This window comes from Mya arenaria, chromosome 1 (genome assembly GCF_026914265.1).
Source record: "Mya arenaria isolate MELC-2E11 chromosome 1, ASM2691426v1".
In the NCBI taxonomy this organism is placed as follows: Eukaryota; Metazoa; Mollusca; class Bivalvia; order Myida; family Myidae; genus Mya; species Mya arenaria.
The window spans coordinates 26,933,776-26,952,642 of NC_069122.1; the positions used below are offsets into that span (position 1 = coordinate 26,933,776).

General features: G+C 34.6%; 1 protein-coding gene and 1 long non-coding RNA gene across 2 annotated transcripts in view; one reads left to right on the forward strand and one right to left on the reverse strand.

Moving 5' to 3' along the window:
* The window catches only part of LOC128225844 (uncharacterized), a 57,918-nt gene that overhangs the window by 27,079 nt on the left and 11,972 nt on the right, over window positions 1-18,867 (reverse strand). The window contains exon 4 of the mRNA XM_052935744.1: window positions 925-1,219. Coding sequence (XP_052791704.1) covers window positions 925-1,219 — 295 coding nt within the window. The remainder of the gene's footprint in view (window positions 1-924; window positions 1,220-18,867) is intronic.
* Window positions 12,572-17,924, forward strand: LOC128240847 (uncharacterized). Its single transcript, XR_008262325.1, has 5 exons — window positions 12,572-12,600; window positions 12,906-13,019; window positions 14,561-14,665; window positions 17,290-17,418; window positions 17,726-17,924. It is a non-coding gene; the product is annotated as an uncharacterized LOC128240847 (long non-coding RNA).

Here is an 18,867-nt window from a genome sequence, read left to right on the forward strand (position 1 = left end):
GCGCTGGGTGCCGAGATTGCTGTCTGTAACTGAAAAGGCTGCTATGCATTTCGCATTGTCCCCAAGGTGAGCTTCAAGGCCGGAAATTCGAATCTCCACAGGAACTGGCGATTGCTGCACGAATCCATATCTGGGAAAACGACCCATGTGGTTCAGAGATGTTTTTGATAAGTGGGTAGAAAGTCACCGAAAATGTGTCCTTGCGTGTGGCGAATATTTTGAAAAGGCGTAACATTAAACGTGAATTCGCTTTATTTATCCTGTGCAAAGTGCTCCCTGTTGTTCATAGGTTCCTATGTATAATAGGTTGATGCTATTTTATTGTGTGTTGTTTGTTTCCTGCAAAATTTGCAACACCACTGCCAAATACATGTACCGTACTGTTGTATATTTTTGGTTTTAAAGTTAACAGTTTTGATATCATAAGTAGAGTCCAGGAACTTTACGACTGACCCTCGAATTTGAGTTACTATTAATCTTTTGTAAAAAAAGATGCATAACTTACTATACGTTACTATGCGTCATGCAATCCAATAAACATATGTTTTACATCTTTGCATCTCTTTATCTTAAAGTAGTTTAATAATATTATGAAGACTACTGAGTCAAGCCAAGTACTAAATTGATCAAAAATAAATCTTGTTTAGAGACATAAGCTTAATGACCTAAATTATACTAAATGTAGTTTATCAATTAAGACGCGATCCAATTAAAACAATTTACAGCAATCGAAAAAAATGTTGCTTTCAAAATAACCCCTATAGTGGTTTATGTGGATATTTGGGACATTTGATACCACTTGGGTCGTAATATAAAACACTTGTTTCTAAATTAAAATGATTTCTAAATAATTTTCCTGAAGCTGCTACTGAGTACAATATTTCATTATATTTGTTTCTCGTTTGTTATGTTAGTATGTCTTACCTGACTTTGCTTTTTCCAATTCAGATTCCCTTTGTTCTTTTCTGAGTGTGTTGAGCTTCGTGTCCAACTTTGCAAACGTTTTCATGACATCGTCAATGGCGTTTTCTCCTTGTTTCTGTAAACAGGACATTAAATCATCGCCGAGTTTCTTAGCGTCACCCTTTATCGTCTTTGCTTGTTCGCTCGATTCGCCTTCTTTAGCAGAAGCAATCTCTGTAATTTCTTGGACGCCCCTGATAATGTATTTTATATATTTCAGCAAGTCCAAGCTGGAATCTTCAGTTTGGGTCTTTAACTGAAAGTTTAATGAAGTAATCATGTAAATGTAATGTTATGCCTAATTCACATATCAGTCATAATAACACACACACGAAACAAAAACACACTATACACACAGTACAGTGTTATGGTTAATAGACACGTCAAAGGTACAAATATCCAAAAACTAAACTATTTGAGATTGTGAGGTAGGGCACGAGATTGGTGCAATAGCAATGAAATCGAGGCCTACATTTGTTACAATAACTCGGTGAAAGGCCGTAATGATTGATAGATGGCATTGATTACAGGCGAACCACGAACTGGCTTGGCATGATTCCTCGTTGGCTCGAACTGCATGTAGAGGACCGATTTCCTTCTGCTGAAAGGTAAGCATTCCCGCTTGGCTCGAATTTACCGAGGCTCGAGGTATTTTCGCCGGTCTCATTGAGTTCAAGCCAACGGGGATTGACTGTAAATCATTTTGCTTTTAAAATAAATTGGGACATTATTTTTGAACTAATTTTAACAAGGTGTAACAGCCTGTAACATGTTTGGGATTCCGATGTGGGGATTTTTTGAAATTACTACACGTAACAAGCGTAACATGGTAAAACAAATGTAACATACATATATCGGGTTCCGATGTGTGTAGTTTTCTTTCAATTGTTACACGTATCACGCGTAACATGGTGAAACAAAGTTTAAATATAGGGGGATGTTTTGTTCTGCCTACCTTATTACATGTAACATGAACGTAACAAAGTTTAACACAATGTAGCATTCAATGAAATCCGATTTATGGAAGTTTTGGCAATTGTTGCTCGTAACAAACGTTACAGGGTGTAGCACAGCTTTAATAAATCCGGACGTTTTAACCGGTACTGTAGCACATGTAAAATGACCGTATCAAGGATGTTTCAGTGTGTAAAATTCTATAACATACATAGGATTCCGACTATTGGAGGTTTTTGCAATTGTTACACCTAACAAGCGTAACAGGATGAAACACAGTTTAATAAATTGGGACTTTTATTTACGCCTACTGTAGCGTAGCACATATAACATGAACTTAGCAAGGATATTTCACTCTGTAACATGCATAGGATTCCAAGGTTTTACAATTGTGATACTAAACAAGTAACAGGATTCATTCATTCATTCATTCATTCATTCATTCATTCATTCATTCATTCATTCATTCATTCATTCATTCATTCATTCATTCATTCATTCATTCATTCATTCATTCATTCAATCATCCATCCATCCGTCCGTCCGTCCATCCATCCATCCATCCATCCATCCATCCATTCATTCATTCATTCATTCATTCATTCATTCATTCATTCATCCATCCATTCATCCATTCATCCAAACACCCAACCACCAACCCACCCATCCATCAATATCCATCCATCCATCCATCCATCCATCCATCCATCAACCTATCCACCCATCCATCCTAGGATTCATTAATTCATAAATGTATCAAATGTAGTTAAGTAATTTGTAAATTTACTAATAGTTATAGTTCATTTTATCAGTTTATTAATAGCATGGTTTATTGTGTAGAAGCACAAGTATTATTGAAACCTTCAGGATATCATAATTGTCAATTGACGCTTTTTAACCATACAACTCTCCCTTTTGTTAAATTGATACATTTTGAAAAGATGAATGATAATGATGACGATGACATTGTTAAGGACGGCGACGAGGACGACGACAATGACAATGTTTATGTACGTTTTTAGAAGATTTACTTGGGGTAATTTATTCTGATTGGAAAAAAATGCAGTAATTGCGGTTTAATAGAAAAGAATGACGTGTTTGGTATCACAATTCTTAGACTGCCCTTCAGCTCTAAAATATATGTGAATAACACATTTGGTTTCAAATTTAAACAAAAAAGTACGTCTTTTGATGTCTAACCTTAAAAAAACTACAGAGATTGATAAGCCCCTCCAACAATTCATCTAGCAGATCTTTCCTTTATGAGTCAGCTTTAACATTGGCTGAATGACATTCCCTATTTATGGCGATTGGATAACGTTGTCTCGCATACAAACTTTTGCGGGAAATAAAGCGTTCTAATGTATAATATAAAAAATCACCAACGATTATTGACTGGCCTAGTCTACCGCCCCGAAAGCTTAGTGGTAGGGTGTACCAATGAAAGTTATATCCCGTGTATCGATGAGAACACTGAGCACGATAAAGAACAAGAGGTCTCTTCGCAAAGGGCTAGGGTATCACACCAGGACCTCTAGTATCTCACACTGTTTCTTATTATCTGGATTTGACTGGTAAAGGCAGTCACTTCTATCTAATTCCACGTTTGGCACGTTTAAACACGATGTGATAGTTTCGTGGTTGCCGTTCAAATGCTGACACTTTGTCACATTAACTCGTTTATGATCATGAAATGTCTCTTACGAGGGGTGTCCCAAAAGTTTGCGTGATAACGCCATTCTTCTCAAACGCAAATAGTTATTATCTTGACATTTATTGACAATGTATTTTAAACTAATTTGGTTAAGCGCTGGTATCTTTTTATTTTCTTTCAATTTTTACTCTCGATTTATTTGGTATCCTTAGCAACTGACCTACCCTTGCCCGGAGCAAGCGTTTATATTGGTAAAATGTCGTTATTTTATATCACTTTAAGGTGTGTAAATATTCCGCCAAATGACGTAACGTTAACAGCGTGTCTGGACGTTTTTTCCTGGAAACTTCAACGTCATTGCTGTTTCCGTTTCAATACTTAAGTAACATCACTGTTTTAAAAGCAAAGTCGATATGACGTCAACAGATGACGTCGAATTACGGAGTGCTGTGAAAATGTGCGTAGGCCTTCAGATGTCGCCAATAGAAACCCGAAAGTTGATGAAAAGGTCGACAACGCTTCCACCGTTCGGCAAAAGTGGCATGAGCGACTCCGAAATGGTAGATTGTCTATAAAATACGACACCAGGGCCGGCCGGCCGGCCAGCACAAGTGAATTCGAACATTGATCGGTATCTTGATTGGTATCTTCAGATGACCTGGACATCTCGAGATCGACTGTTTACCGCATTCTGACTCACGAACTGGGAATGTCGAAAGTAAGTGCGCGCTGGGTACCTCGGATACTGACCAAACACGACAGGGAACGACGAATGAATGTTCGAATGGCTTTCTGCAACGTTACGCAGAAGAGGGTGATGCATTTCTCGATCGTTTTGTTACATCTGACCGGACTTGGTTGTATTATTATGACACCGAAACAAAGGTACAATCATCGGTTTGGAAAATACCTCGCACACCACCGCCAAAGAAAGCGTGCATACAGAAGAGCCTAAGCAAGGAGATGTTTATCTTTTTATGGATCGGCAAGAAATGATCCTGCAACATCGGGTCTCTGATGGCAGAACAGTCAATGCGGATTATTACTCAAAGGTATTTGTTATGTGTTACACTAGTATGCATACTAGAAATTTTGATAAGATTCTGCGTTATGTGGAAAACTAAGTGTTTTATTATTGTCAATAATTTAGATATCAATAATGACAAAATTGAAAAGTCTGGTCGTTTAACCATTTGATATTTTTTTAAGGTTCTACGGAGAGATCTTATTCAAGCTTTCCGAAAGAATCGGCCGAAGACAGACCTTGACCATATAACAATGCACCAGCTCATAGGCAGGCATCAACGCAACTGGAGATCGGTGTCCTCGGATTTGCATCAGAACAATTCACCGGCTCATAGGCAGGCATCAACGCAACTGGAGATCGGTGTCCTCGGATTTGAGCTGTTAAAGCATCCGCCTTACAGTCCTGGCCTGGCCCCAATGGACTTCCCTACTTTTCCGGACATCAAAGGTCAGTTACGGGGTCAGCGTTTTGATATGACCTTATGCAAACGACACAGAGGATCATTCCTTCCTTGACAAAGAGTGGTATGTCGAAACATTTCAGAAATGGATCAGCAGACACCGGAAATGTGTGGAAACGGACAAAGATTACGTTGAAAAAGTTTACAAGAAACCTGTATTGTGACGTCAGCTGATGTCCACGACGTCATTTGTGCTCGGGTGTTGCGAGATGGGTAGTTTCTGTACATCCTATTATGGATTTATGTTCATTGTAAGCTTTTGATATAAATACATTTATGTTTCGAAATATTATATATTGTCATGCTGATTGTTTTTCATAATAACCAGTATTGCAAAAGATATTATACAATTCCGCGACTTTCTGGGAAACCCCTCGTATATACCTATTCAAAGTCTTAACAAAATGACGCGCGGCCCCAGCTCCTACGGGCCTTACTTAGACACAATACACATCTGTAAAAATGCAAGTTTCGTTCATAGGTGGGAATACCAGCCGGAAGCGAGAAAAATAATAAACCAATAATATGACATATTAAAGTACATCTATCCAAACATATACTACAACCCATTGGTTAATTTTGAATATATTTACCGACTTGTTTTCATTCATCTAGGGGAAATATTGATTGATACTTATGACGTAATTTTAAACGTACATGACGTAATCAATTATGATGTCCTTATTTCAGGTAAAGGTAAGATTAAAAAAATATTTATGAGCGACAAACCAGCTGAAACACTATTGAAGTGGAATTTATAAATTGGAAATATTAAACAATTTACTCGATCTTCGAACAATTATAAAAAAAAAATCACTTTTTATGTATTTAAAAAAAAGAAAATCCTTCGAAACTGAAATTTCTGCGAGGTTTAGTCTAAGAAACAATTTACATGTTTTTTTCATACATTAATATTTACACCTCAACTTCCATTCCTTAAATGAACTGCCTTTCAGCAATTGCGGTTATCACCCGATGAACGCAGCATCTTCGGATATGTTCGGATCGCAATTCATCGCATAACAATATACATGAAATGGTTTGATCTTGTTATTGTTTGTATCGTGTCAGCAGGTCACGTAAAATATAAGTCAACATTAAAGAAAGTGTAAATTTATGATATGTTAAATGTCTTGTTGCCATAAGTGTTTCAGTTTTACGTTTAAAAGCGAATTCAAGTGGTTGATCATTTTACCGCGTTATGGTGACGTCATTTGATAAAATGTTTCCGGCTACAATCGGGTCGTTCTATTTACAGAATGTGTAAGAACGAAATTCATTCCTTATATATTAATTCACATCAACATTTGATTAAGTATGTGGACAACATAAGAATGCTCTCAAAGACTAAATTGTAATACAAGTGTATTTCTTGATTTTAATTTGTGTTTGATCATTTTCCACATCTCTCCCGAAACAAACACTTTTAAAAGTTTTGCACACTCGGGTACATGAGAACATTCATTTTCATTTTCAATAGTTATTTAAGTCCCAAGTAAAAAAATATACTGCCATTAAACAACTGCTTCTTTTCTGTGATCAAAGTGTAATTTTCATATTTAATGCATGACTATTTATCATAATACTCTTTGCATTTGAAATAACGTCAAATTGTTTGTTTCATTGACATGTCTTTTAATATCTTATCGACTCAGCATCTAAAGTTATTTTTTTCATTTTCTGCAACACACTCAGTTAAAAGGAACTAAAATATTACTTAATCTGAACAGTTCGTCATATATAAATTATTGTGAACGTCACGTCATTCAGGAAATAACGTCTTATACGTCTTATACGTCTAGTTAAATGTGCGCTGACGTTTCATTTGATAACAAAACAAGTAAAATTTTAAAACAATTGAGGTAAATAAGTATGTCCATTTATTGAACCATTGGCGACAATAATGAATTGTGATGCATTGTGACCCTATCATTAGAAGGTTATCACCTACTGATTACTATTACTAAAACAACAAATACACTGCAGATACAGTTATGGTATATTTTTCTTTTTTTAACTGAAAACGGACGTGTAATGATAACCTATGTAATCTTTCATGACAAAAAAGTGTTTTTGTTAAAATTAAAATCGGTATAAGTGCTACATATTATTTCTGCACTCGTCAAATTCTTACGCAACATAATTATATATGACTAAACTCGTTCACCTATACAATTACAAGCAATCGTGTACGTGGTTGTGAGCTACCGAAAGTGAACGTTGTTATAATAAAGCAAACATGTACGTTGTTGTGAGCTACCGAAAGAAAACGTTGTTATGATAAAGCAATCGTGTACGTTTTTGTGAGCTACCGAAAACAAACGTTGTTGTGATAAAGCAATCGTGTACGTTTTTGTGAGCTACCGAGAGAAAACGTTGTTATGATAAAGCAATCGTGTACGTTTTTGTGAGCTACCGAAAGAAAACGTTGTTATGATAAAGCAATCGTATACGTTTTTGTGAGCTACCGAAAGAAAACGTTGTTATGATAAAGCAATCGTATACGTTTTTGTGAGCTACCGAAAGAAAACGTTGTTATGATAAAGCAATCGTATACGTTTTTTGTGAGCTACCGAAAGAAAACGTTGTTTTGATTAAGCAAACGTATACGTTTTTTGTGAGCTACCGAAAGAAAACGATGTTATGATAAAGCAATCGTATACGTTTTTGTGAGCTACCGAAAGAAAACGTTGTTATGATTAAGCAAACGTATACGTTGTTGTAAGCTACCGAAAGACAAAGGTTGATATTAGAAAGCAATCGCGTACGTAGTTATGAGCTACCGGAAGTGAACGTTGTTATTAGAAAGCATACGTGTTATGATTTTGTGGGCAACGAAACTGAAAGTTTTAGTTAGCTACCCCAAGTGTACAGTGTTGTGAACTACCGAAAGTGAACGTTGTCATAAGCTACCGAAAGTTAACGCATTGTGAGAGCACCGCAGGTGAACACTATTATGAGCTACAGAAAATAAAAATTGTTGAGAGATACCGAAAGAGAACGTTGTGTGTCCATAACATAAGTGTTCTTTGTTGAGAGCTAAAGAAAGTCTGCATTATTGTTAGCTAGAAAAAGATAACTTTGTTTCGAGCTTCCCCAAGTGAACGTTGTTGTAGGTTACCGAAAGTGTAAGAATATAAGATAATGATACACAGCAGATGCTGCAAACTGATTTAACAATAATATAATTTAAATTGATCCAATGATTGTAAAATAACTAAGTTTATGGGAAACAGATATTCCGATTAATTGTAATATTGTGATACATATCGGTTTAAAGCGTTACGTGTTGGCAGTGTTTGCGACCATATGTTGTGTTTATATGCCCAAGACTGGGGGTTGGGTAAAAATGCCCCCGTTGGTATAACATGTCATATTAAGGCGAAAATGAGTTTTCTTCGGTGCTTTTTGGGTTTTACCGTAAATAATTGACAAATAAAAATAGTAAGAAGTGAAATTGTTATTAACACAAACTCATTTGTTACATATGTTTTTCTGAAATTTCTAGCCAGATATTTGTGCAAAGAACAAAAATGTTTGAAATACCATGTTCATGTCACATTTCAGTTAAAGCTTTCGTACTCCCAGCTGGTACGTGGAAGTTGTCAATTTAAACACATACATTTTTTAATTTATATCCGCAAAAAATGAACACGTCATTTTAATATGTTTACAGTCTTATAATAATTGGTCTTAAAGTCACACATATGTTCTCTTGAAATTTATGCAATTGAATAAGAGTGATACAAAACAGGCACATTTCTACCACATGTAAGTAATAGTAGCGTTATCTTTAGTTAAATATTCTTGTCAACACCAAAAATAGACATTTTATGCAAACTATTTTTTTTATATAAAAACGGATCCAAAACAACAGGAGGAAATTGCAAACGTGAATATATTTTCCCTATTAAGCATGCAAACGCAAAACATGATGGCAAACACTGCCAAACGTGAACGCTTCTAAACGATATTATATCAGCAATTTTTCTCGTAGAAAAAAAATCTATACGGATCGAGTCAGATGTTTTTAAGACGTTGAGTTTGCAATGTGTAGTGTATGGGTATATTATTAGACTAGGTTTGAAACAAGACACTCCACCATAAAAATAGAACACACACGATCTTATGAACTGGTATTTTGCTAATATATATATATATATATATATATATATATATATATATATATATATATATATATATATATATATATATATATATATAGTGTGTGGGGGGGGGGGGCTTGTGCGTGCGTGCGTGTGTGCATGTGTGTGATTTGTAAATAAAAGCTCTTTTTATTACTAGATATTCCTTTTTATTTACATGTGTACAGAAGACACATATCTGTTAATAATTACCTGTTTTCGGATGAACAATATGTTATCGGAGTCGGAGTACTTATGATACTTTATAACTCTGGTTATATACTGGCTTAAAAACTTAGGGTTGAAACTTTAAAACCCCCAAATGTATTCGCGTTATCCGATGTTCCACAGAAAGAAATCACCTTTTCAAAACTATGTTACACCCTGTTACGCTTTTTCCGTGTTACAGCACAATTTTTTATCTTTCATCAGATGGTAACACCCTGCCATAATAGGGGATGTAATAAGGTGTAACATGTCAAAAATCTCTAAACAACTGCGTTCTAGACCTGTAACTGGATGTTACTTCCAGTTTACGTTGATGTTAAATTAGTAACAACACATAAAAAACGTCGTAATTTTATACAAAAAAACCTGTTACGCGTGTTACGTGTAACAATTGCAGTAACTGCAACAACTATGAATTTTTGCTGTTTTTATCAGATTGTTACACCCTGTCGCAATAGGGATGTAACAGGGCGTAACATGTCGAAAATGTCTCTTAATCGGAGTTCAAGGCTTCTTACATGGTGAAACACCCTTGACACGTTGATGTTAAATATAATACGAGAGCGAAAAAAGACAGTAAGAAACTCAATTTTTGTTATCAGTAACGTGTAATGAATATATATGTTTGTTAAGAGCCACCTGCATCAGTCTGGACTGTAACATTATTTGACTTGTATATTCCTAAAGGGAATATATAAATGAATACAGGTCATAATTTGTTAAAAGCCCACATGTATTTTAAAGATCTGAATATTTGTAAAGCATATTTATTGTTATTTAACCCGTCCAAACATATTACTCCTTCGTTGCATTTTAACACATCTTTCTCAGTCACCATTTTATCTGTTTTGTTATATATTTTTTTGCTATATCATTCTCGTTTATATCCGTTTAATATGCATCTTATTCGAAATTCAACCCAGTCTATATATCTCATATTTACTTACACAATTGTGTCCGTCTGTTAATTTAAATAATATTTAAGTTGCTATTCCATCGACCTATCTACTTTACTTCTCCTGTCCATCCGTCTATCTTAATATGTATCGCTATTTCATCCGGATAAATTATTTACTAAGTAGCTATTCAGTCCGTGTCACTAGCTTGTTTCTTTCTGTCGATAGGATTTCCATCTGTTTACCTTATTGATTTATGTGACATGATATATCGTATATCTGTCTATATGTATGTGTCTATAGTTTAGTATCCCTGTAACTATTCTATACATCTGGCTGTCTGATAACGCTTTTCTCTCTTCATTTGTCTACAATATATCTCTCGGTCACTATCTTTCAGACTCCTAACATGTCTATCGAGCTATCTTGCCCGCATGTTTATCATAGCTTCTTGTCGCTATTACTATGTCCCTATTTTGTCTCCCTAATCAACATACATGCAGGTTTATCTCTGATCATTTCACCCGATTGCCAATCATTTATCAATTGGTCGTTATTTTGTCTCCCTAATCAACATACATGCAGGTGTATTTCTGATGATATTACCCGAGTGCCAATCATTTATCTATTGGTCGATATTTTGTCTCTCTTATCAACTAACATGCAGGTATATATCGGAACATTTTACCCGAGTGCCTATCATTTATCTATTAGTCGTTATGTTGTCTCCCTAATCAACAAACATGCAGATATATCTTTTATCATTTTATCCGAGTGCCTATCATTTATCTATTGGTCGATAGATTGTCTCTCTTATCAACTAATATGTACGTATCGCTCTGGTCAATCTTCCCGTGTGTTTATCGTTTATCAACTGGTCGTTATTTTTTCTTCCTAACCACCTTACATGTACGTTTCTCTCCAGTCATTTTACCCGTGTGTTTATCGTTTATCTACTGGTCGCTAAATAGGCTCAAGACCACAGTTATCTGCCCCCCCCCCCCGTTGACCAAGATCCGGATGTTAATACAGAAAAAAGCGTGCTTGTGTTCAAGAATCAATATTTTATTAAAATTGAATGAAAAAGAAGCAAAAAATGTGGCTTTTGCAGAGAACTTGACTGAATTTGACACTTTATTGCAGAAATTGATAGTTTTCAGTGTAAATATTGGAAAAATCATAGCTTGTGGAAGTCTGAAAATTAGTTGTTTGTAGCCGATTGACTCCTTGGCGGAAGGGTTCTGTATTTGAACTCAATTTTGACAGTCAGGCTAATGGTCAACATGGTGTTTTCTTGTGATTTATTTTGTGTCTTGAATAGTTCTAGAGATGCCATGTCCTTGTTTTTCAATTGGGATGTGTATAAAGTCAAAAGCCAGGTTAGTGTCTATATGAAACATATAGTAAAAAAAAACTGTGGTCTCACGCCTGATATAGAGGAAGCTTTTGGAGGGGTGCCCTATTTTAAATTGTTATAAATTCTTAATTTATACAGCTATCTGGTTGAAATTTGGCCAGTTGACAGTGCTGAGCCATAGAATATTGGTGTTTGAGTATGAAATTTGAAAATCTTATATTACATAATATAAATTAATAATATATAATTTTCTTATATATTTTTGACATTTTGAAAAAACCTACTTTCACTTTCAATTTAATGTTTGGAAATAGTTCCAAATGATGGCAACTAATGAATGAAAGCCTCACTTTCAATTCCAAAGTATAAATGGAGGGATTTTTAAACAGAGGAAGCAGACCCAGGAGGAACTGTTGAAGAACCAGACAAACAGCCCCCCCCCCCCCCCCCTTCAGGCTGCCCACCAGGCTGAGCTGTACTGCCAACATGCTGTAATTTGTAAGTACTTCAAGATTATATAATGGAAAATTGTATCCAAACTTTGTTTGTTCCATTCCTAAATGAATTTTTTTCATGTTGTCAATCATTTCTGATGTGGCTCTGATATTAATATTATTTTCTAATGAAACTGCTGACTTGTATCAGTCTTTGGTCTGTATTGTGCATCTATTCACACATTTTGTTTGTTCTTTAAGCAAAAATTACATTAATTGCAAATTCTATAAGCAATTAAACAAAACTTACTGCACATAGGATGCAGACTGATGTTTTATTTAGTGTGCATATGATTTTCAGCTTATGGACAAGAAAACATCTTCTTCAACAATCACAGCAACACAATGAGATCCCAATTTTAAAGAAATAATGCCACCTTTCATTAAATCATTGATTTTCAAGAAAGGAATATCATCTCCAAGTAAGAGAAATTCTAAGCATGTCTGGTTTGAATGCTTTCAAAATGCATCTGGGTACTCAATAAGATGAGATTTACCTTTGAGTTGTTAAAAACTGATTGCAAAGTGTCCAAAAGACTATATCTTTTATTAAATTTGTCCTGAAAATCTTTGAATTCATTAACTTTTCTGCATATTTATCACATTTATGACTATATTAAAGGTTGTGTATGCCTCAAATGAGTGTTTACAGGCCTTTTTCAAACTTTAACAGTAGTGGCAGATAGTTTTATTTGTGTAAAACATTGCTTTTGTGTCTTGCTTGCAGATCATGATGTGCCAATAAGCTCCAGTTAGCTGTGGCCTTTTCCCCAGGCGGTAGTCCTGCAATCTGAATCCAGGAGATGCAGCTCTGAATCCAATATTTCAGAAGAATGAAGATGTTAGTCAACTCTGCAGTACTTGATTGTGTGTAAATGATTCCAGTGAGTGAGATTTATAGCAAATCAGGTGTAAATAAGCATCTTATAGACAATAGTGAAGTGCTGTACTCTGAATTTAATGCCAAATCTAGCCTTCAAAACAGATTCTTAAAGTATTATTTTTTAAAATCGGCATAATAATGCTATCTCTGCATTTTCTACATCATGTAGCCACCTCATACATGAAAACACTAGCAGTTGTCATAAATCTTTAATTTTTGGTGTGTTTTTTGCCATTTTCTTTGTTGCGCCATTTGTCTCGGAAGCCAACAATTTGGCATATAGTGTTGTTTAGACTGTCTATTAACACATGATCACTATTTTTTTTGTATTAAACTGAACAGTTCTGTTACCTTTGTATATAAGTGGACCAGAAAAGCAAAATTTTGACAAGTTGAGGCATTTTAGTTTGGCTCTATGTCATTTTAAAAAAAAAACACTAAGCCGATGAAGTGGAAAAACCTTATTTTGCTTAGATGTTTTTTTTAAAAGAGTAGGCAGGCCATTTTTGTGGTGCTGTTCTATAGACACTATTGAAAGCTACAAGGAAAACTTTACTTGGTCAAATTATTCCAATGCATAAGGAAATAATGGCTCTTCAAAGGTTTGCGGCTTAACATTTGAGGGAAATGGCTGTTTCTGCTTTTTATGAAAATACCACAGGTGCTAATACTTGTCTCATTCATTGAGTGTTTGATATATCATTGCCAAACTATCAGTATATGTTGCATATAGCCTGAAGCTGAACTATAGGAGTTTTGAAGTCTGTTTCTGAAAAAATGTTGCTTAAATAGGCTCAAGACCACAGTTATCTGCCCCCCGTTGACCAAGATCCGGATGTTAATACAGACAAAAGAGTGCTTGTGTTCAAGTATCAATATTTTATTAAAATTGAATGAAAAAGAAGCAAAAAATGTGGCTTTTGCAGAGAACTTGACTGAATTTGACACTTTATTGCAGAAATTGATAGTTTTCAGTGTAAATATTGGAAAAATCATAGCTTGTGGAAGTCTGAAAATTAGTTGTTTGTAGCCGATTGACTCCTTGGCGGAAGGGTTCTGTATTTGAACTCAATTTTGACAGTCAGGTCAATGGTCAACATGGTGTTTTCTTGTGATAATATTTCGTGTCTTGAATTGTTCTAGAGATGCCATGTCCTTGTTTTTCAATTGGGATGTGTATAAAGTCAAAAGCCAGGTTAGTGTCTATATGAAACATATAGTAAAAATAACTGTGGTCTCACGCCTGATATAGAGGAAGCTTTTGGAGTTGACAGTGCTTAGCCATAGAATATTGGTGTTTGAGTATGAAATTTGAAAATCTTATATTACATAATATAAATTAATAATATATAATTTTCTTATATATTTTTGACATTTTAAAAAAAAACCTACTTTCACTTTCAATTTAATGTTTGGAATTAGTTCAAAATGATGTTACATAATGAATGAAAGCCTCACTTTCAATTCCAAAGTATAAATGGAGGGATTTTTAAACATAGGAAGCAGACCCAGGAGGAACTGTTGAAGAACCAGCCAGACAGCCCCCCCCCCAAGCTGCCCAACAGGCTGAGCTGTACTTGGTGTTTGCCAACATGCTGTAATTTGTAAGTACTTCAAGATTATATAATGGAAAATTGTATCCAAACTTTGTTTGTTCCATTCCTAAATGAATTTCTTTCATGTTGTCAATCATTTCTGATGTGGCTTTGATAATAATATTATTTTCTAATGAAACTGCTGACTTGTATCAGTCTTTGGTCTGTATTGTGCATCTATTCACACATTTTGTTTGTTTTTTTAAGCAAAAAATACATTAATTGCAAATTCTATAAGCAATTAAACAAAACTTACTTCACATAGGATGCTGACTGATATTTTATTTAGTGTGCATATGATTTTCAGCTTATGGACAAGAAAACATCTTCTTCAACAATCACAGCAACACAATGAGATCCCAATTTTAAAGAAATAATGCCACCTTTCATTAAATCATTGATTTTCAAGAAAGGAATATCATCTCCAAGTAAGAGAAATTCTAAGCATGTCTGGTTTGAATGCTTTCAAAATGCATCTGGGTACTCAATAAGATGAGATTTACCTTTGAGTTGTTAAAAACTGATTGCAAAATGTCCAAAAGACTATATCTTTTATTAAATTTGTCTTGAAAATCTTTGAATTCATTAAATTTTCTGCATATTTATCACATTTATGACTATATTAAAGGTTGTGTATGCCTCAAATGAGTGTTTACATGCCTTTTTCAAACTTTAACAGTAGTGGCAGATAGTTTTATTTGTGTAAAACATTGCTTTTGTGTCTTGCTTGCAGATCATGATGTGCCAATAAGCTCCAGTTAGCTGTGGCCTTTTCCCCAGGCGGTAGTCCTGCAATCTGAATCCAGGAGATGCAGCTCTGAATCCAATATTTCAGAAGAATGAAGATGTTAGTCAACTCTGTAGTACTTGTTTGTGTGTAAATGATTCCAATGAGTGAGATTTATAGCAAATCAGGTGTAAATAAGCATCTTATAGACAATAGTGAAGTGCTGTACTCTGAATTTAATGCCAAATCTAGCCTTCAAAACAGATTCTTAAAGTATTTTTTTTTTAAAAAGGGCATAATAATGCTATCTCTGCATTTTCTACATCATGTTGCCACCTCATACATGAAAACACTAGCAGTTGTCATAAATCTTTAATTTTTGGTGTTTTTTTTTTGCCATTTTCTCTGTTGCGCCATTTGTCCCGGAAGCCAACAATTTGGCATATAGTGTTGTTTAGACTGTCTATTAACACATGATCACTAAATTTCTTGTGTTAAACTGAACAGTTCTGTTATCTTTGTATATAAGTGGACCAGAAAAGCAAAATTTTGACAAGTTGAGGCATTTTAGTTTGGCTCTATGTCATTTTTTATATAACACTAAGCCGATGAAGTGGAAAAACCTTATTTTGCTTAGATTTTTTTTAAAAGAGTAGGCATGCCATTTTTGTGGTGCTGTTCTATAGACACCATTGAAAGCTACAAGGAAAACTTTACTTGGTCAAATTATTCCAATGCATCAGGAAATAATGGCTCTTCAAAGGTTTGCGGCTTAACATTTGAGGGAAATGGCTGTTTCTGCTTTTTATGAAAATACCACAGGTGCTAATACTTGTCTCATTCATTGAGTGTTTGATATATCATTGCCAAACTTTCAGTATGTGTTGCATATAGCCTGAAGCTGAACTATAGGAGTTTTGAAGTCTGTTTCTGAAAAAATGTTGCTTAAATATAGAGGAAGCTTTTGGAGGGGTGGCCTATTTTAAATTGTTATAAATTCTTAATTTATACAGCAATCTTATTGAAACTTGGCCAGTTGACTGTGCTTAGCCATAGAATATTGGTGTTTGAGTATGAAATTTGAAAATCTTATATTACATAATATAAATTAATAATATATAATTTTCTGATATATTTTTGACATTTTGAAAAAAAAACCTACTTTCACTTTCAATTTAATGTTTGGAAATAGTTTAAAATGATGGTAACTAATGAATGAAAGCCTCACTTTCAATTCCAAAGTATAAATGGAGGGATTTTAAAAAATAGGAAGCAGACCCAAGAGGAACTGTTGAAGAACCAGCCAGACAGCCACCCCCCCCCCCCTTCAGGCTGCCCAACAGGCTGAGCTGTACTTGGTGTTTGCCAACATGCTGTAGTTTATAAGTACTTCAAGATTATATAATTGAAAATTGTATCCAAACTTTGTTTGTCCCATTCCTAAATGAATTTCTTTCATGTTGTCAATCATTTCTGATGTGGCTTTGATAATAATATTATTTTCTAATGAAACTGTTGACTTGTATCAGTCTTTGGTCTGTATTGTGCATCTATTCACACATTTTGTTTGTTCTTTTAAGCAAACATTACATTAATTGCAAATTCTATAAGCAATTTAACAAAACTTACTGCACATAGGATGCAGACTGATGTTTTATTTAGTGTGCATATGATTTTCAGCTTATGGACAAGAAAACATCTTCTTCAACAATGATATCCCAATTTTAAAGAAATAATGCCACCTTTCATTAAATCATTGATTCATTCTATCAATCATTCATATATAAGAAATAAAAAGTGAGCAGTTTTCATAAAGAATAGAGCCTTTTCCCTTCATGCATTAAAAACACAACCTTAATACATTATAAATGTTTTAAAAACCCTAATTTATTGCTTATTTTAATAGCCAGCCTGGTTGCTGTAGCCACAGAGGAATTTTCAAGGACAAGAACCAGTGCTGGTAAAACTGTGGTCTCGTGTGATTGTCCATACCGGCTCTCGGCAAGGATTTTCAAGAAAGGAATATCATCTCCAAGTAAGAAGAAATTCTAAGCATGTCTGGTTTGAATGCTTTCAAAATGCATCTGGGTACTCAATAAGATGAGATTTGCCTTTAAGTTGTTAAAAACTGATTGCAAAATGTCCAAAAGACTATATCTTTTATTAATTTTGTCCTGAAAATCTTTGAATTCATTAACTTTTCTGCATATTTATCACATTTATGACTATATTAAAGGTTGTGTATGCTTCAAATGAGTGTTTACAGGCCTTTTTCCAAACTTTAACAGTAGTGGCAGATAGTTTTATTTGTGTAAAACATTGCTTTTGTGTCTTGCTTGCAGATCATGATGTGCCAATAAGCTCCAGTTAGCTGTGGCCTTTTCCCCAGGCGGTAGTCCTGCAATCTGAATCCAGGAGATGCAGCTCTGAATCCAATATTTCAGAAGAATGAAGATGTTAGTCAACTCTGTAGTACTTGTTTGTGTGTAAATGATTCCAATGAGTGAGATTTATAGCAAATCAGGTGTAAATAAGCATCTTATAGACAATAGTGAAGTGCTGTACTCTGAATTTAATGCCAAATCTAGCCTTCAAAACAGATTCTTAAAGTATTTTATTTTAAAAAAGGGCATAATAATGCTATCTCTGCATTTTCTACATCATGTTGCCACCTCATACATGAAAACACTAGCAGTTGCCATAAATCTTTATTTTTTGGTGTGTTTTTTGCCATTTTCTTTGTTGCGCCATTTGTCCCGGAAGCCAACAATTTGGCATATAGTGTTGTTTAGACTGTCTATTAACACATGATCACTAAATTTCTTGTGTTAAACTGAACAGTTCTGTTACCTTTGTATATAAGTGGACCAGAAAAGCAAAATTTTGACAAGTTGCGGCATTTTAGTTTGGCTCTATGTCATTTTTTATATAAAACACTAAGCCGATGAAGTGGTAAAACCTTATTTTGCTTAGATGTTTTTTTTTAAAAGAGTAGGCAGACCATTTTTGTGGTGCTGTTCTATAGACACCATTGAAAGCTACAAGGAAAACTTTACTTGGTCAAATTATTCCAATGCATAAGGAAATAATGGCTCTTCAAAGGTTTGCGGCTTAACATTTGAGGGAAATGGCTGTTTCTGCTTTTTATGAAAATACCACAGGTGCTAATACTTGTCTCATTCATTGAGTGTTTGATATATCATTGCCAAACTTTCAGTATGTGTTGCATATAGCCTGAAGCTGAACTATAGGAGTTTTGAAGTCTGTTTCTGAAAAAATATTGCTTAAATAGGCTCAAGACCACAGTTATCTGCCCCCCCCCGTTGACCAAGAACCGGATGTTAATACAGAAAAAAGAGTGTGTTCAAGTATCAAAATGTTATTAAAATTGAATGAAAAAGAAGCAAAAAATGTGGTTTATGCAGAGAACTTGACTGAATTTGACACTTTATTGCAGAAATTGATAGTTTTCAGTGTAAATATT